The sequence below is a fragment of the Protopterus annectens genome, chromosome 4.part1 (assembly GCF_019279795.1).
Source record: "Protopterus annectens isolate FY-2018-M chromosome 4.part1, PAN1.0, whole genome shotgun sequence".
Classification (NCBI taxonomy): Eukaryota; Metazoa; Chordata; order Ceratodontiformes; family Protopteridae; genus Protopterus; species Protopterus annectens.
In genome coordinates, this window is record NC_056734.1 from 820,896,220 (window position 1) to 820,917,069 (window position 20,850).

The window sequence follows — 20,850 nt, forward strand, 5'->3', positions numbered from 1 at the left end:
TTCTTACCACCTGTACATCACAGTATTACATATCTTATGTCTCTCTTTGATAATCAACACTGCACTTTGCCATCCATCTACCTTACTGTACATATTCTGCATGCTTCACCTGTATCCATCCAAATGCTTACCAGGCTTTTTGCAATCTCTCGGTAAAAACATGCCATCTGTGCATCTTTTCTGCATGCTGGCATTTAAAGGTCATCCATTTTCGGTCATACATTTTATTAATCAGTAATACATGGTTCGTGCAATGTTTCATTGAACAATGAAAGCAGATGTGACTGGAGTACAAATAGTACTGGGTTTAAAGATAACATTTGTACTGATTAAGCAAGATTTTGTGAACCCTTTCATGATGCCTTGACAGCTTCCAAGTCTTCACAGCATTGATGAATTTCTAAAGAACACATCACTCAAACTGATTTGTGTAAACATGTTCTTTATTTGTCTTACGAGGCAGAGAACTTTTTCAAGGTGATGACAATCAAAGCAATGAGAACTGATGCTCCAAGGATGAGGGCAATGCTGATAGCAGTTATGGCACCAGGTCCCAGATGACCTGAAACAGAAGAAAAATACAACATGTTACATTCAGTTTTCCTGACATAGAGTCCCTTCAAATGAACAAGACCCTCTACGGCGATCCCATGCATTAATATCCACTACCATTCTACTCTTTTTCTTTACCAACTTATAACGAAATTTAACACGAATGACAGCATCTGAGTGTGCCTGTCCCACTATGACACGTTTTTTCTGAATTGTGCATGTTACCTCAGGTAAAGCAATAACTGAGGAAGTCAGACCACATTCCCAAGAAGTATATGGTGACCATACTTCGCTTTCATTTTGTCAAAGCAAATTTCCAAATCACACCACAGTCACAGACAGCCCACGTCCCATTCACCATACTAAAGAAAAAGTCAGCTAGCACATTTTTACTGCAACCTCAGGATAAACAAGCCACTGTCAGAGGTAAATCAGGATCAAATATTGCATATATAGTCATGGAACACAGCTCATTTACATGATCAAAGTAAGGTCAACTACTGTAATCATAGGTTACAGATCTGACTACAAACCACATTCAGACGTCAAATATAAGATCAGAAGCACCTATAAATATGATCATCTTGTCAGACTCTGTCATTCTGGAAATGAATTGGTGATTAAACTCTACATTTAACTTTTTAAGCTGAAACATTAAAAACTTAAGGATAAACTTAAACTTAATTTACCAGCTCAACTAATTGTATTAGTTGTATTCTTGAAAGGAAATATCCTTAAAGATTACATTACTGTGAGAATAAAAATTAACAGAATACCATTGATTTCCAAGTGAAACAAATGAAAACAATCTTGGAGCAGTAACAGAGAGGGATATAGTTTGCATAGTTTTATTTCTCTGCTGTAAAATGATCCTCTAGCAAATTGTATTGCAAACTCTGGCATACCAGTTTTATACTTGATATCCCCTAGTCTATGCTTAAATGTGACATATGTGCTAAAAACTCTCACACAGATAGAAGTTTGCTCCATATTCTTGGCATGAATTATGACTACTGTTGCGTTGTGCTGGCAAGAACTCATACTATTGTTTCCTTTTTTAGAGGTAAAATGAATGAAATGTGTTACATGTTTAAATAAATTAAGCCATAAAACCAGTGATATGTGAGCCTAACTACAAGCTATGCGTGTGGTCAGTATTCAGAGTTTTGGCTTTCAAGCTTCTTGCCTCCTGCAGTCTAAAGCACCCATCATCTAATCACAATCTATCAAAATAAACTGAATACACTATTCATCTACATAAACCCATGGGCAAAACAAACAAAAGCTTAAATGAAACCTTATTTAACTCTTGACAAACACAATCAGAATCTGTCTGTATTTTATTGCTATAAGGAATACTAGCTTATTAACTGCACAATGGCCCTAATTGAAAAGTTGATAAACTGCCGAGCTGATGAATTTAAACACTTTACAAAAAGGAAGCTGATGAACACAAGGAAATATGTATATGTATATATATATATATAGAGAGAGAGAGAGAGAGAGCGAGAGAGAGAGTAAGTTCTAAAAATATACTAGAGAAAGGACATACATAAAAACAGGTTTATGCAGTAACCCAGAAGCTAAAATATTAGTCCCTTGACTTTGCAGTTTCAGCATTAAAGCAATCATCCAGAGCTTATCTAAACCAATCCTGTTTTGGGTTGTGATAACATGGAGTTGCCTGGTAAGAGAAGTTTAATTGAATTTATATTTTGTTTCTTACCACTGATTTTCACTGCTTATAGGAAGGAAGGGATAGCCTGTAGACAAGAAGATTTACTTTGAGCTATATTTTGTTGTTTTACCTTTAATTTTCAGTGTTTGTTAGAAAGGGATAGGTTTTAGACAGACAAATTCTAGGCATCATAAGGGACCTAGTCAGCTCTAAAGTCTCACAGACTGCAAACAGGACAATCCAGAACTTATTTAAACAATCCTGTCTTGGTATGTGATTTTTTGATCTTTACCGTTAAAAAGAGGTGTGACTGTGAGCAATAGTAAAGCAATTCCAGTTTTGTCTGACTTTCAGATCTTGTACACAGAATACAAGGAATGATAACATTTTCTATCAGAAAACCTTCAGTCTACAGAAAAAGGCAGTATTTTTCCAAAAGAGAAGGTAGAAAAAAGAGGCAAGGAGCAGGTGAACAGAAAGAAATCAAAAGTGAACACTGAAGGATTGAAGAACATCACTGTAAGAAAAAAGATGAGAAAGACACTACATGGCTCAAGCTGTGGACATAACAAAGCCAGATGGATGAGAATTGTATGCTTGCAAATGTAATCCATAATGGAAACAGTGGGATTAATAAGGCTAATGGTGATGAAGATCATCCTTTGTAACAACTGACAGAGCAGATATTACTAAATTAGAAGGTGAAGATTCTTCAGTTTGTTCAGAAAATATATTCTTGTAATTGGAGATTCAATTATTTGTGGAACTGGTACTTAAATTTGCAAAGAAGATAATGAATATCAGATAGAATTATGCTTGCCAGAAGCAAAAATAGAGGATGTGAGACAAGCCTTAGAATGCCTTAATGTAAGGAAGCACGGATCTGTTTTTATTCATGTCAGTACAAATTATCTCATCTGCAAGGACTCCCTGACTGTTAGTAGGGAACTTACAGCCCTCTTAGATTGCATAGCTTTTTACTTGTGTTAGGACGTATTTTTCACAAATCACATAGAGAGATGAGAATCAGGTCTCTGTGAATGAAATGATTTTGGGGTAAATACCTACATATAAAATAGAAATGTGTAGAGTATCCAAGCCTAATTTTAAGTGCACATTTGTTCAGACAAGATGATATGTATTTGACAAGATCAGTTAAGAGAATTTTTGCAGCAGATATTTTGCAATATTTGACAAGGCAGGATTTTTCTTGGGTAGAAAATTTAACAGTTCACAGATAGCAACATTTGATGCGTTTCTGATGGTTGTTAATGCTAGGAGCATTAATAATAACGTGTTTTTATTGGAACATTTGCTACATTCCCACAAAATTGATGTTGTTATTGTTTGTGAAACATGGTTAAAAAACAATGACTGGAAACCAGTTCTGTCAGGGTATACATGTTTTTTACTGTAACAGACATTCTAACAAAAAAAATCAGGTGGATGTGTTATGATAGGGATTAAAGATAGTTATGAGACCTATGATTATTACGTTGTTGTGTCTTTCGGCTTTTACTGGTTAGGGGTCACCACAGCGGAACTCCGGTCCGCTAATGATTGGTAGTTGATTTTTACATGCCGAGTTACCAGTCCTGACGCACAACCTTCAACGAAGGTACACCCATTCATGCATGTCTCCACACAGAAGACGCTCTAGCTGAGAATCGAACCAGACAGCGTCTTACTGTGAGGCTACAATGCTACCGCAGCACCACCACCGTGGTCCCTATGATTATTACGTGTTCAGTGATAACACCAATACTATAGATTATGTAACTGTGACAATAAAGACAAACCTGGAACATATAATAATTGTTGGAGGGTATAGACCACCAAAGTCAAGTGCTGATAGAAGAAGAATTCATACATTTTTTACATGAAACACAGGAGGGAAGAATAATAGTGGTTGGGGACTTAAATTTACCAGAAACAGACTGGAATAACTGATTCAGCAACATTAGAAAGGAAATTATTCACAATGTATGTCCAGGAACAACAATTGCTTCAGATTGTTAAAAAAAAATACCAGGGACTGGAACATACTAGACATTGTTTAAGTTCCTAAGGAAATTACTGTTACTTCATGTCAAGTTTTACCACCACTGATGTGCAGTGATCATGGGGTTATAAAGGTTAATTTGTTGCTAAATAATTTTGCCAAACTGAAATCTAAACCAATGCACAGAAAATTAATTACAGATTATATGGAAGCAAAACAGTCACTAGGTAAAACTAATTGAAGTGATGTGTTCAGTGGAAAAACTGCAGAAGAAATGTGGAAAGTTTAGAAAGAGAATTTGAGTGCAAAAAATAAAAAAAAAATGTTTAACATAAGGATCTAGGCATACAATGTCAGGGGACTATATTTCCTTAAGAACTAGATACATGAGAGAGAAAAAAATATAAGAAATGGAAAAGAGGTCGAACTACAACTTTTGAAAACTGAAATAAACAAGCTGGCCAAACAAATTAACCATAGTGTGTGACAAAATCAAGAAAATTTTGAAGAAAACTTCTGTAAAGATATTGAGCTTAATAGGAAACCATTTTATAGATGTGGAAGGAGTAAAGACATACAAATTGATAAACTGTGTGTAGATTCTAAAATTTATTCCCAGACAGAACAGATTATAGATATATTTACAAAATCTTATGCAAAACAGTTTGCCTCCACAAAGGCGTTATAAGTTGTTCTAGTGACAGTGACCTCAGATGTACTGGAATCAAATTAGTTTATATTGAAAAAGAACTGTGCAGAGTGGATTCAAACAAAGCACTAGGAGGAAATGGAATTAGTAATAATGACCTGAGAACACATCAGCAAGAACTTATAGTAACATTATATCTATTGTTTACTAGGTTATATAAATATGGGGAGATTCCTCAAGATTGGACAATATGCTTATTTAACCTGTTTTTAAGGGAAAGAGGAGTAGGACAAACCCAGAGTCATAAAGACCCTTAAGTCTATTTTCATGTTGTGGAAAAATAATTGAGAAGGTAATATCAGATGAGTTATTGTCAGAAGTGGAAAGGATGAAACTTCAAACCATATATGCATATGTTGAAAATAGATCTATTACCTCCTGTAACATGATGTTCTATGACAATATAATAACAGCTATGAATGAAAAATTGTGCTGTGATGTAATTTATATAGATTTAACTTCAGCATTTGACAGGTTCATACACAAAACACTGATCAATAAATTATTACAACTAGGAGTTGATGTACTCTTAATAAGATGGATAGTTGCATGGCTTACAAATAGGACATGGCAAGTATACAGCAACTGGACAAGTGAAATCCTTGGTTACAGTCAGGATGTCCATCAGGGTTCTGTCCTAGGCCCTTACTTGTTTAGATTGTATCTTTCAGACCTATCTTTTTCATCTGAGGTGTTCTACAGCCTGTATGCAAGTGACCTGAAATCGGGTAAACTGATTGCATGTGTTACTGATAGGGCATGTCTGCAAAAGAACTTGACTAAATTGACCATTTGGGCACAGGAGAATAATATGCTGATAAATACATCAAATACTAAGCATATGAGATTTGGGAGACAGAAACTGAAAATTGAATATTTAATACAGCACACAGTGATTGAAACTGTAGATCCAATTAAGGACCTGCGTATATGCGTAAATCCAGAGTTAAGTTTTTCTAATCACATTAACCAATTAGTTAATAATAGTTAAGATGTGCATCAGGTAAGGGTGATAAAGGATAGTGAGGGAAACATACTCACAAGTGAGGAGAGTGTGTTGAGCAGATGAAAAGTGTACTTTGAGGGGCTGATGAATGAAGAGAATGAGAGAGAGAAGGTTGGATGATGTGGGGATAGTGAATCAGGAAGATAAACAGATTAGCAAGGAGGAAGTATGGACAGCTATGAAGAGAATGAAGAATGGAAAAGCTGTTGGTCCAGATGACATACCAGTGGAAGCACGGAGGTGCTCAAGAGAAATGTCAGTGGAGTTTTTAACCAGATTGTTTAATGAAATCTTGGAAAGTCAGAGGATGCCTGAGGAGTGGAGAAAAAGTGTTTTGGTACCTATTTTTAAGAATAAGGGTGATGTGCAGAGCTGTAGTAACTACAGAGGGATAAAACTGATCAGTCACAGCTTGAATTTCTGGGAAAGAGTAGTGGAAGCTAAGTTAAGAAGGGAGGTGATGATTAGTGATCAGCAGTATGGTTCATGCTGGGAAAGAGCACTACAGATGCAATGTTTGCTCTGAGAGTCTTGATGGAGAAATATAGAGAAGGTCAGAAGGAGTTGCATTGTGTCTTTGTGGACTTGGAGAAAGCATACGATGGAGTGCCTAAGGAGGAGTTGTTGTATTGTATGAGGAAGTCAGGAGTGGCAGAGAAGTATGTAAGAGTGGTACAGGATATGTACAAGGGTAGTGTGACAGTGGTGAAGTCTGCAGTGGGACTGACAGATGCATTTAAGGTGGAGGTGGGATTGCATCAAGGATCAGCTCTGAGCCCTTTCTTATTTGCAATGGTGATGGACAGGTTGACAGACGAGATCAGACAGGAGGTCCCATGGACTATGATGTTTGCAGATGACATTGTGATCTGTAGTGAGAGTAGGGACCAGGTTGAGGAGACCCTGGAGAGGTGGAGATATACACTAGAGAGGAGAGGAATGAAGGTCAATAGGACTAAAACAGAATGTGTGTGTGAATGAGAGGGAGGATAGAGGAATGGTGAGGATGCAGGGAGTAGAGTTGGTGAAGGTGGATGAGTTAAGTACTTGGGATCAACAGTTCAGAGTAATGGTGAGTGTGGAAGAGAGGTGAAGAAGAGAGTACAGGTAGGGTGGAATAGGTGGAGAAGAGTGTCAGGAGTGGTTTGTGACAGATGGGTACCAGTAAGAGTGAAAGGGAAGATCTACAAGAGGGTAGTGAAACCAGCTATGTTGTATGGGTTGGAGAGGGTGGCATTGACAAAAAGGTAGGAATCAGAGCTGGAAGTGGCAAAGTTAAAGATGTTAAGATTTGCACTGGGTGTGACAAGGACTGAAAGGATTAGGAATCAGTATATTAGATGGTCAGCTCAGATTGGACTGTTTGGAGACAAAGTCAGAGAAGCGAGACTGCGTTGGTTTGGACATGTGCTAAGGAGGGATGCTGGGTATATTGGGAAAAGGAAGCTAAGGGTGGAGCTGCCAGGTAAGAGGAAAAGAGGAAGGCCTAAGACAAGGTTTATGGATGTGGTGAGAGAGGACATGCAGGTGGTTGGTGTGACAGAGCAAGATGCAGAGGACAGGAAGTAATGGAAACAGATGATCTGCTGTGGTGACCCCTAACGGGAACAGCCGAAAGAGAAGAAAGAGAGTTAATAATAGTTACAGAACTATAGGCTGTATAGAAAGATTTATAAAGGCTAGAAAATCAGAAATGATGTAGTCATTGTTTGTTAATTACATTAAACCCAAACTTAAGTATGGAATGATAATATGGAAGCCCAATAAGAAAACAAGCATGAGTAAACTAGAAAGAGTACGGCGGAAATATACCAAGGGCATCCATGGATATGGAAATTTAAGTTATTATGAAAGACTAAAATATCTGAACTTGTGCATTGTCTTTTATTGATATTTAAGATGAGACCTTATTCAGGTATATAGGGCATTTAGAGACAACTACCTCTGGGAATTTTTGCGGTTATCAAAAAGTAGTAGAGAATCATCAGACAACCTATGTAGAAGATTCTATCGGAATGAGAAGTGTACTAATTGGTTCTCTGAGAGAGTAGCTGATGCATGGAACAGACCACCAAATTACAGTAAAGCAAGTACTAGTTTAGATATTTTTAAGAACAGCCTGGACACTTTTTATGAGAACATCTGTTTTGGCATATTGGCAGACTAGAAGGGCATTAATGACTTTGCTTGAGATATTTGTATGTATATATGTAATCAGTACGTTCATAACAGTGTTCATTCCAAACAGCCCTTCCAGGATAAAGATGATCTTATTAACAAAGGAAAATCGAAGACTGGAGGCCTCCCAGACCCAGCTGTCAACACTAAAAGCAGGTACTTTCACAGATTACACTGTATAGGTTTGAATCTACTTGATCTTTTAAGGTATTTCTTTCTGATAAACTACCATCTGACAAGCTTCATGAGCTTAGCCCTCTAGGCTTCCTCCTTTCATACCATTGCAATTGGCAATTAAGACTTGTGATTTAGCTAACTGTTGTGAGAATACTCCCACCCCACAATCCATACTGCAATATGCATTCTGAGTACATATTTAAAGGAACATATACATTTTTCATAACCAACATATTAAATTTACCTCCTTACCAGAACAAAGTCAGAGACTATGGAATCATAGCGATAGGTTAGAGGCTCCTGAAAACCCCTCAGTATTTCTGTTGATTAGACCAAGTCTGTATGTTACTGAATACTTAAAGGGGTGCAGGAAAGTATCATACCAACTTGGTATTACCATTTAACTTAACTATTAGAAAGGGCCATGATCTGTTACCGAACTAAAATTACTACGTAATAAATAGTATTTCAAGGCATAGAAAGCTTTATTCCTAGACACTGTCTTTCAGTACTGGATATCTCCTTTCCACATTGCTCAACTTCCTGGTGATGCAACACACAAGATGATCCCTATCCTGAATATCTTGGAATAGTACTGCCCCAAACCTTTGTCTGGTGTATAAGTATAAAAGGTGAACTCTTTAGTAAAATTGAGAGTTACTTTTAATTCATAAAATGGTCTATATGTTTCAAGAGACCATTACACCTTGACAGGAGCTTTTACCCTTGTGATCTGTGACAAAAGGCAGGAGATTGTCACTAAAAATATCTACAAACTACCTTTGTACATATCTAGTCCAATGAAAGCCTTCACATCTCCCTGAATAGGGGGTACATGACAGTTTTCTATGATATCTGTCTTTTCTAGTTGTGGATGTACCACTAATCTTCCTGTGAAGTTCCTTAAGTAGCTAATTTCCAACACATCCAGTTTACTTTGTTAGCATTTACAGTCAAGCCTGTCTGTGTTATGAACTCAAACACGGCCTGCTATTTAAGTAAGTGAAATTTCCAGTCCTCTGAATGAATGGCCATGCCATCCAGGCATTCTGCAGTGTATTGAGAATGGGATTTCAATATTTTATTCATCAGATGTTGAAAGGTAGCTGAGATTCCATATAGTCCAAATGGTAGCACAGTGTACTGAAAGAGACCATTAGGGTTACAAAAGCTGTTTTTTTTTCTTTGTAGAGGGGGTTAGTGGCATCTGTCAATATCCCTTCATCAACTCCAGCACTATCAGTTATCTGACTTTTCTTAGGTTCTCTATCAGCTTACCAATTCTGAGTACATGATAGCTATCACATTTTGAGATGCTGTTCAGTTCTGTGAAGTCATTCCAGAATCTAGCACATCCGTCAGATTCAGGAACTAGCATTGAGCTTCTCCAATCACCCCCTGACTCTTCTATCGCACCTTGTTTCACCAGTTTTGAACTTTGTCTCCTGCTACTTGTTTCTGTAACTCTGGTACTCTATAAAATCATAGTGTAACCTTCACTCTGGATGTTGCTTCTATATTTTCTTCTGTTAGTTTAATTTTCTCAGGTATTTATGAGAACATTTCCATGGCATCCTTTCCTGCAGCTATTCTTACTTGCCTCTTTCATTGTCTTCATACCTTTCTGACATGTTGCTATCCCTGTAGCATAAGACATTTCAGTCATTATGGCTATATCTTATCCATAAAGCTCTGTTAGGCATAATTCCATTTTTCCATCCATGTTTTGACATTGTTAACTGTTTCTTGAACTAAATGCTGTAGCATATTCATGCATCTGTAAATATGTATATGTATATATGTAAATCAAAATTTTGTTTAGGTAGCACTTGTGTTTGCTAAATGACAATAAAGTTCCTTTGAATCTTTGAAAGTTTGAATGTTTTGTTCATTTTTTATGTGATCCTATTCACCTAGGGTGTGCCTGCAAATGGTCCATTGCAATCAGGGCACCACCCCAGTAAACAAATACAAATAACTAAATAAAAGAAAGAAAGAAAATGTATTTGTTTCTGAACAAAATACTTGACTTTCTGCTTTTGTTCTTGGTTCTTTTATTTGTCCTGTTGGAAATTTAGCTAGCAAGCTCTCTATTTCTGTTTCCTTCCATGGCTTTTGTATATTAATGTGGTAAACTTGTTCATCCTTTCTCTTTCCTGACTGCCTAACCTTATAATTTACTACATTCATGCATCCCGTCATCTCAAATGGATCCTTCCATTTGACCAAAAATGTGTTTTCTGTAGAGAGCACTAAAACTAGCTGTTACTCCCCTGGATAAAATTCTCAAAACATGACATTCTAAACACGTTCTTGCATTCCTAAGCTCTTTGCATATGTTCCTGTGTTATGGCAATTAACAGTTTTAACCTACCCTGTAAACTAATATAGTGCTGTTTCACACTTTTAAATGGTGAATTTTCCTCTTCCTTAGCTTCCTTAACAATGTCAGGCAACCGTCTCAGATGCCTGCCATACAGACGTTCAAATGGGATAAACCTAGGTGAAGCTTATTTTCCCTGAAAGATTGCAAACTGCAGGTATTGTAACAACTGGTGTCAGACTTTGCCATCTACATCCAGAACATTCCTTAGCATGGAGTTCAGTGTTTTATTAAACCTTTCTGCAAATTCATCAGTCTGCGGATGGTAGACTGATGTCTTTGACTGACTGACCTTAAAGCACTGATGTATCTGGCACAGTACCTTGACATAAAGGCAGTGACTTGGTCAGTAAGTGTCTCCTTAGAGGTACCAACTCTGGAGAAAAACAGTGCAGTTCCCTGGCAATAGCCTTGCCATTCCCTTTGTGTAATGCCACTTCTTATGGATATTTGGTGTCATAGAACATAATGACTAGTACATACTAGTACCCATTGCTGGATTTTACCAGTGGCCCCCAGGATGTCCATAGCTATACAGTCAATTGATAGTTCTGTTATAGCCAAGAGGATCAAGGGACTTTTGTCCCCAGGATGGGGTGCAGTTTTCTAACATTCTGGACAAGAAGCACAGAAGTTCTCTGTCTCTTTCATTATGTCTGGAAAGAAAAATCTAGCTGATACTCTTGATTTAGTTTTGCCCGTTTTCAGGTGACTCCCAAAGATGTGACTATGGGCTAAATTCAGTACTAGTGTTCTGTAAGGTTATGTCATTAGTAAATGATACAGAATTTTGTCCCTTTCTTAACTTACTTTATATAAGAAGTCATATTTTAAGCCAAACTAGGGTTAACAAGTAAAGGGAACATCCTGATCATTAGCATCTCCCCACAGCCTTAGTTATATGCCCTCTTGCTCTGTTTAAAGCATCATTTTCCCACTGTGTCTTTTTAAACTTCAAGTGGCTTTGTTGTAATTGAATAAACTCAAGATTTCTTAATTCAGTAACATTTCTCGAGGTGTGTAGGAAGCACATCTTTTCTAATGAAAAATAATAATAATTATAGTTGTTACCTCACAGCAAGAGGTTTTCCCGTTCGATTCTCGGCTTAGCTTGGTGGGAATGCTTTCTGTGTGGAGTCTGCATGTCCTCCCCGCGGTTGGGTAGCGTTCGAAAGACATGCGTGCATAAATGGGCGTGCCTTCGTTGAAGGTTGGGCATCAAACTGGCACCTCGGCGTTTAGTAAAAAAATCTACTGCCAATCATTAGCGGACCGGAGTTCCGCTGTGGTGACCCCTTACCAGGAAAAAGCCGAAAGACAAACAACAACATAGTTATCATCACCGTTATTGCTGTTGTTAATGTTATCATTGCTGTGTATTGACTGCATTCATTAGTTTTTCTTTGAGCTATGGCTATGCATTAGCCTTGCTAATCTTCCGATATGCAATATATTGCAGCATGTAACAATTTCCAAAAGAAAGCAATAATCATTGTTCAGTTATTTGAATACATTGAGCCCATGAGATCATGCTTAACTTAAAAGATGTTTCTACCAGAATCACAAGGGCCTCTTGGCTATTTCTACTGCTGTCTGCTTACTCTTCCATTCACAAAGCATGCAGACCAAATGGCACTACTCCTACTGAATGAACTTCAAAACTGTACCTACAAACTGGGCCTTATATTTTACTGGGACATTAATTAAGGTGTCAAAAGAGTTCAAAATGAATGGAGATTAAACTTGGTGGTTGTTGACAGAGGCTTAATATCCAGCTTTCTCAACCACCACATTGCTTTCCCCAAAACAATAATTTGTCAATAAGTAATAAATGTGGGGAGAAAAATAGGCCTGTGTTCCCCAGGCTTATACATTAATGAATTGACACTAAAAATACTTATGAGTTCACAAATGCAGCTGGAAATAATCAAAACAAGAGAAACAAGACAGGTTAGCTTTCTCTCTCTCTCTCTCTCTCTCTCTCTCTCTTTTTTTGTAAAAGACATATACTTTAGAGAAATTTGTAGGGCTTCAAATCTTATCAAATCAGCTAAAAATACAGAACTGCACAGTCAAAACTGAGTTCTGAGAAGAAGCTTGTTTTGGTTCCATGATAGAGGATAGCTATACAGCCTAATTGAGAACTATAATATTTCATCTTGTTAAATATAGGACTTGGCCATCCACAGAGGCAAGGAAATCCATTTACAGTGAAGAAGATGAGGTTTACTTTAAAAAGGTTTGCCAACTGAATGGGCTTGTGCCTAAGGAAAAATCACCCTGGATTTGCAAAAAAATCATTTCAGTTGTCTGGATTCCTGAGGACTGTGCACAGAAGTCAGACCTGACTCACCAGTGTTCATCAAGGAACATATACCCTGTAAAGGCTATTCCAACTAAAAAGGATTTGAGAAACCAGAACATGGACTAAACCTTAAGCTCAATGTCTGGTTCCTACCCAGAAGCTTTTTGATGTAAAAAAACTTACAAATGTTATTTAATAATGTAAAAATCTAGTTTTATACAAGCTCAACTTTGGGCATGCTAACATTTTTTAATTCTTAGCTTAATTAGAACCTAGAAAAAATAAGTTTGGAAAGAGGAAATACATTCTGAGTCAACTTGTTTTCCACCTCAGCTTTGATGCCGCTCTATCAACCAGATGTATAGCAGATAGTATAAAATAGTACATTCATACCTATATGTTCTGACAGGTGAAAGGTGTAACTTCTTCCTCTAAAACTACTGGCACTACAGCTAAGACTCCAACTGTTTCTCTGGATTACACTAACATGTATATGATCCCTACGGTAGTGGTGCTGTGGTAGCGTTGTCACCTCAGAGCAAGACGTTGTCCCGTTCAATTCTCAGCTAGAGCATCTTCTGTGTGGAGGCATGCATGAATGAGTATGCCTTCGTTGAAGGTTGTGCGTCAGGGCTGGTAACTTGGCACATAAAAATCCACTACCAAACATTAGCGGACCGGACTTCCGCTGTGGCAACTCCTAACATAAGCTGAAAGACACAACAACAACAACACTAACATGTATATGACAACTTTGCATTCTTTTGCTCATCTCATTTCTGCACTTAGTTTATTAGAGGGTCCTTATTTAAGTGTCTTTTTTACATTTGTCTCAGTTCTTTTACTAATGTTTCTTGTAAGTCTCCTCACTAACTTCCGTCTTGGTCTAATTTTTACTTCAGAATTTCCTATCACCTCATCTTCAGTTCCCAAAATGACATCATTTACAGTTTTGGGTCTCTGTTGCTCTGCCCTTGGATCATGCTTCAGATAACAGGCAAGATCCTTGTTACTGTCTAAGCAAAACTAGTTTCTGGTTCCTTTTGTAGTTTCTCTCCCAACTCCCTTCTCCCATTTTTGATTCTGAATATCTGTGGCAGTGTCCCTACCTTGTTCTCCCCCCATATTTCTTATATTGTATGGGTGTATCAACTGGCTACATTGTGTCTTCAGATTCTCATTTTCCCACATTTCCATAGTACTTTAAAATGGGAAATATTATTTTCCTAATATTACATCATGGGTTAAATCAGGGAAGGGATTACACATACAGGATGCAACAGTTTTCTTACAGCTGCCTGAATTTAAACATGTGTAAGGGGATGCTCTTTTCTACCACCATGAATGCATATTATCTCCAGATTGTGGTTAATATTATCCTTACACACTAGGGAAATCTTGATGAGGAAAAGCATGTTTTCAAAATTTAGAGTGTCTTGTATCTTCACTCCTTCTGAAAATAGGAAAACATCAACACACAGCTGACTCATTTATCCTAGCTATAGACTTATTGCACCCCAAATTGACTACTTCTTTTAACTCATGCTTTGTAATTTTTACATTACTGAATAATGCACTATTTTCAATGCTAGAGGCACATACATTTGTGATGTGACACCACCCCCCCCCCCACTTGTGACAAATAAACATATTACCTGCCTCCCTTTTGTTTCACAGAAATGGGTATGCAGTTTTAACCTTGGCAGCAGACAATGTATTTTTAAACATTGTGTTATTAATTATTAGCTTATCTGATATCTTAAGACCACTTTGCAGTACCCAATGTCTTATATTAATAGGCAAAGCTCTAAAACTTCTAACATTTTTACTTTATTGTTGCTATGAGGTTCAAGCCAGAGCTTTAAAATATGCCTTATATCATGCATCTGTGCATTTACTGCTTTATCTACTTTAAATTTTATTGCTTATACCTCAGGGATTGTAGCAGTCCCAACTAACAATACTTTCATAAGCCTCACCCATGTCCATGTGCATTTTCAGTGCCTCTCCTGTTAGTTGGGGTGTCCAGGATTCTTGCCTATTATGCTCATATTCAGTTCTCTGAGGTGGCATTGTGCCCAAATGTCACTGAATAAGACTGCAGCTCATCTTCCCAATCACTGTCATTGCCTAGTTTCTTCAGAAGCAGTGTAGTCTTGCGGCTGGCAGCTGTGTTAGCCAGGCTAATCTGCACCAGATTTTGTTCAGTCACTAACTGTGATTCTATAATCGTCCTCAGTAATCCCTCCACAGCTGCAAATACCAGTTAACCACGTGAGAAACACAACAGTCGTAGTACAACAGGCAATATGCAGCCCAGGTACAGTTTTCATGTGGCAAGCAAAGGTATTACAAATTATTAAATATTGGCAAGTATCTAGTCAAATGCCAATGCACTGTCCACCCTTGCAAGTTCCAGAAAGTTACTGGCAACAGGACCTACATAAATAAAAAACTAAAGTTTATTCAGTATTCAACAAATTAAAATATTAGTCTACTTGGCTTTGCAGTTTTAAAATAAAGCAAGCAGTACCTTCATAATAATATTCAGTCCACACAGCCCCTCCAGGATAGAGGCCATCTTGTCACAAAGAGGAAAGTCCAGAAGTCCAAGATTCCAGGTCTGTCCCTGACCCAGCTTTCAGGTACTTCCAAAGGTTACCCTCCATTTTACACTTTCAGATGAGCCTCAGTGTGAAGAACTAACTTTTTATTTATTTATTGCATTTGTTACTGGGATAGTCAACTGAGAAAACAAATGTCTCTTTTTCAGTGGAAGCCCAGGGAGAAAAGCTCCACAGTAGTTACAAGTTAGACAGATAAGATGCATATATTTAAAGCAATATGTTATAGAAACATAAACATTCAAATATTTTAGTAAAGTATATATAGTAGCTAAACTTTTTTTACAAGATTGACGTTTAGATACACAGTATGAAGTATACTTTACAAATTTAGCCCACCAGGGTATTCCCTTTTATACCATACTAATTGTCAGTTAAGATCTACTGGTTTAGGTAACTGCTTTGGGAATGTGCCCACATTCTATACTCCAGCATACATTTTTGAGTACATATTTCAAGTAATATACACAATTTACACAAATAATATGTTACTTTATAGCTGTGAATGTCCACAAATAATATGTTACTTTATAGTTTTGTGTGTGTGTGTGTGTGTGTGTGTGTGTGTGTGTGTGTGTGTGTGTGTGTGTGTGTGTGTGTGTGTGTGTGTGTGTGTGTGTGTGTGTGTCTACATTTGACGAACATAGCTTTTAAAAATTAGATCAAATTGTAAAATATACAGAAAATCATATTGTAGATAGTATTGTTTGTTGACATGTAATTTAGGGTATAAGTAGATGGGTTATTATACTGTAGTGTGGCTATACTGGACATGGGTTGATTCTGCTGTGTGCTTTTTGAACAAGTAACGTGTGATGCTTATCTTGTGTTATCCCAAGTAATGTGCACATGCTGTACTTTGGGTGATGAATGTTATATCCAGTGATAATTTATCTGTACATTGTGACACTGTGAGTGGAACTTTTCAACAGCGTACTTGCAGAACTTTGTCAGGGTTCACAATAGCCAACTGTATCTGCTTGTATTGAAGTGATATTTCAGTGTTTGACACACAATGATTTATTTCCCTGCTTCAAGGTTTCAGCAGTGTACTACCTGACAGGTTCATGCATAGAGTAATGGAAGTGTTTTCACTTCGTTAATTCATACTTGAAATGAGTGATGTGCAGGTGTGCAAGGTAGGTCCACCCAAAACAGTTCTCATGCTCCAGGAGTTGTGAGAAGCCATTATTTATCTATTTATTTGTTTAACATTTGTTTACCAGGAAAGTCCAATTGAGACAGAGCCCATTTTCAGCAGAGGCCCAGGGAGAAACACTCCAGATGCATGTCTTTGGAATGTGGGAGGAAACTGTAGCACCTGGAGGAAGCCCACGCAAACACAGGGAGGACATGCAGACTCTACACAGAAGGCACCCCAGCCGAGAATCGAACCAGAGAACCTTTTGCTGTGAGATGACAATGCTAACAGCTGCACCAGTGCACCAGGATATTATTACACTACACGGTGAATACAAAACAAACTCCAGAGATGATACCACAGACTGGAACAGACAAACTTTTAATGTATCCAACGGTAAAAATAACAGAATGTTAGTGCTTTCATTTCACTTTCAGTAAATGAACGCTTCATCAGACACTACAGGGTGCTTAAAAAGGGACATGACATACTGTGCATTGAGGAATATTTCTGTTATTCGATACACAAGTGCAAAATTAGGAGGTACTAGTGTTGTCAGGAGGAACCATCTCAAAACTGTCTTGACCATACTGTGACCATGTTCACATCAAAGGGAGAGGAAATAAGAAAGTCTTCAGCACATAGACACATGCCAGAGTATGCATCCATACTAGAAAGATATGCAGCATGCAGTGAAGTGAGAAATAAAGCTGTGTTATTATGTCATAATTATCCTTGTGAAGTTGTGAGGGATTGCCTGGCTTTCCTAAAGAAGTTACATGCCAGTCTAGAAAGCCTTATAGCATGCAGTGAGTCATGTGCAGTAGATGGTTGCATCAGGTTAATTCTGTTTCCATAGTCAATCAAGGATATTAATTGTAATGACTGGCATTTGAATTCATGTAATTTATGTATTGACACATGAAATATAATAGCTGCATTGTTGTGCTACTGGTGTTGTCCACCTATGAGAATGTGAGTGATCACTTAAAGTGTGAGCTTTGATTAGTGGACTGAACATATATACGTATCTTGCGTATTCTTCAACAGTTATATTCTGTGCATGGCTGTGTCTCATTTGGATGCATGAGTTAGAGCTTACTATTCACAACAGTTTTAATGACATCTAAATTGCTCCACTGAGCAACCCTGTGGAAAGTGGAAATTATCTTATTCATGATGTTGTTAGGCTTGGAGTGCCATTTTAAAAAGGCCTATCCCCTGATACTACTGAAAAGAAATACTAGTGTCACAGACACATTTTAACACAAGAAAACAAACTGCATTGATCATAATCAAAAAGTTACATTTTTTGTTAATTTCATTAAATCGTAGGTTCATGGATCCTTCTAAGTAAATCTCCTTTTATAACAAATCTGAAAGTACTATTGTGACTAACCTATACAATTACTTGCTTGCCCTGGAGAAATAAAAATCTAAGGATGCAGTGATGGCAGATGATAGGCTGTTAAACATTTATAAAACAGATTGAAGTCCCATTTATTCCACCTCCAGGTTTCTGGTTTTCTTTATAAATCAAAGTAGAAAGTGATGATAATGAAATGGGGGGTAGTCGAAAAGTAAGGAGAGAGTAGGATTTTGGATGCAGCAACCATAACAGAATATTGTATTTATAAAGTAGCATAAAGTATTCTAAGAACTAGGCCAACACAGGAATGGAGAAAGGAGATTTTCCCAACAGTGTCTTGAATTTACTGGAGAAAATTAGAAAAGGGAACCAAGATACAGAGAGAAAACAACTAGACAGGTAAAGATAATAAAGTGGGATGAGGTAAAGAAGAAGAAGTTTGGACTGCTTGTTAGAAAATGCCTTGCCAGGGATTCATAACCATATAAGTAAAGAAAAAGAGATAGGGAGTGCTAAGTGAAAGACCGACTCTGGTAGAGTTTTTTAGTAGAAGCTAGAACAGAAATTACTGTTAAAGGTATAACTGGTCGGGCATATAAAATAAGGCATAACTATAGGAATCAGAGGAGATTAGAAGACTGGGAAGACAGCATGGAAAGGTAATTTAAAAAGGAACAGTGATGGGACATTTGTATGACTCCAGCATATACAACAAAGTCCAGAAGGTTTATGGTTTTTGCTTGGAAGTATTTGCATATGCATTTTTATACCCCAAGCAGATTTCAGACAATGTATGTTGAGAAATGTACTTGGAAACATGTTATCTGGGAATGTAATGAGTTGGCAGATTTTTAAAAAATTTCCTACATAGCACCCTGTCAGAAATGTTGGGGAGCAAATGGTTGTAACTAAGGAAATTATTTTTTTGAGCTAGGGTATAGGATCTGAATTGCCCAGACATAGTAAGGCCTTATTAAGTTTAATACTATTGGCTGCCAAAAAGAGTTACTGAAAAACAGAATTCAAAATCCAAACTAGTTGTAATCAAAGTACTGAACATTTTAAATGAAAAAAATAACTATAGGTGGAATCTTTAGAAAAGGAAAGGTCTAAATTGCATAGAAAAAATATAGAATTTGTGGGAACAATATGTGCAAAATAATATTCAAGAAGAAGAGTGATGTTTAAGGGAAGGCAGGGATTTAGCAATGTATGTACTGTTGGAGGGAATGATAATTGCTAAAAAGAAAACATATGTAATGTAATATATGAAAATAATAAGAAATATTACTATGATTTGCTCTGTATTCTGTTAATGTATGTGTACACATGTCATTAATTAATATGTGAGAATTTAATAAAGACGTTTGAAAATGTTCCTGATTTGAATTGTGTCGTTTAAAGCATTCTTGGTGAATCCAGCCTGTCATCAACATATTAAAGCAACTGGCCCTCCTGATTTCTACAGCAGCCTGTCTAAAACTGTGTTTCTTACCAAAACCTAACATTGACCATGCTAACTCCAAAAATAATAGACCTAGAACGTTTATCAATATTTTGTTATCACATTAGCTAACAAATTAAAGATTATTTTTCTTCTTTTCATTCTGGGTTTACACAATGTAAATAAACACACTAAGCATTAATTCCGGAATATTTTTCTTTTTCCTTAGAAACATCTAAAGCTTCTGATTGGTTTGCTACTTAAATTTTTATTCCAAATCTTCAATCTTTCACTTATTACCTGATTAATTCTCACTAATATAAAGAATTCTCTTGGAATTCCACATCCCAGTGTTTCACTCCCTAAACTGTCTACTAACTAGAGAACAATTGCAAACCTCTGCCCCTTAGCAGAAATCATAGAAAACAATTATATATGAGTGGGTAGCACATTACAAACAAAATAATACCTTCTTTCCAGCAAACAACATCCGTTTCATTCAAAATATAGTACTCAAACTGTCATTTTCATGTCAGCATCGGGATGGTCATTCATAACTAGCTACTACATAAACTTTCAGATTAAGTTTTTTTCCCCCATGGAAACAGTCACCTGGTGTAAGCATTATTTATCAAAAAGGTCCTTTGTATCCATTCCAGTGGTTAAGAGGGATAAAGCCCTGATTATGACCCAGGTGACTGACAGTGACAGGGAGGGAGGGATTGGCATTATCATCTCAGGGTGGATGGGTAGACCTATGTATGCCTACTGTGTCTATCCTTAATGGAAGCTGGGGAAGACACACACTGGAAGGTGTGCCTAAAAAGGGTTTATGGTGGAGACTTGGCTGAGCTGCTGAGGGGGTGGGGTGATACTCCGCATATTTTCATTGTAAGTCCACCTCCAAGCTTAATCATTTGGTCCACAGGAGGAGAAATGGGTAGATCATAAAGTCAAAACCCCTCTCCTCCTGCTGGATGGATGCACAGTTGTGCTGAGTCCTTGGATGCTTAGTTCCATGACAGGCCCCATTAACCCCAGATTAAAGTCTACAGGAGGGGTAAAGAAGCTGGTAGCCCCGGCGTGGACAAGTGCTGGAGTGCCAGGCCAATACAATGAAAAGCTGGTGGTGGGGAGAAAAAAAAGCTCTTTTGCTGTTATTACTGTCCAGATTACATTATCTAACACAGGTAATCATCATAAAGGTATCACACAAGGCTTCATATTACCCCCACCACTTTTCTATCTTTATATTAGCCATCACCCTTGGGATATTCCCTAT

At 37.3% G+C, this 20,850-nt stretch overlaps 1 protein-coding gene across 1 annotated transcript in view; it reads right to left on the bottom strand.

Annotated features, from left to right (window-relative positions):
• Positions 1-217: 217 nt before the first annotated feature.
• The window catches only part of SNORC (secondary ossification center associated regulator of chondrocyte maturation), a 175,948-nt gene continuing 155,315 nt past the window's right edge, over positions 218-20,850 (bottom strand). Inside the window, exon 3 of the mRNA XM_044070935.1 lies at positions 218-562. Within this exon, the coding sequence (XP_043926870.1) occupies positions 453-562 (110 nt within the window). The 3' untranslated portion in view covers positions 218-452. The remainder of the gene's footprint in view (positions 563-20,850) is intronic.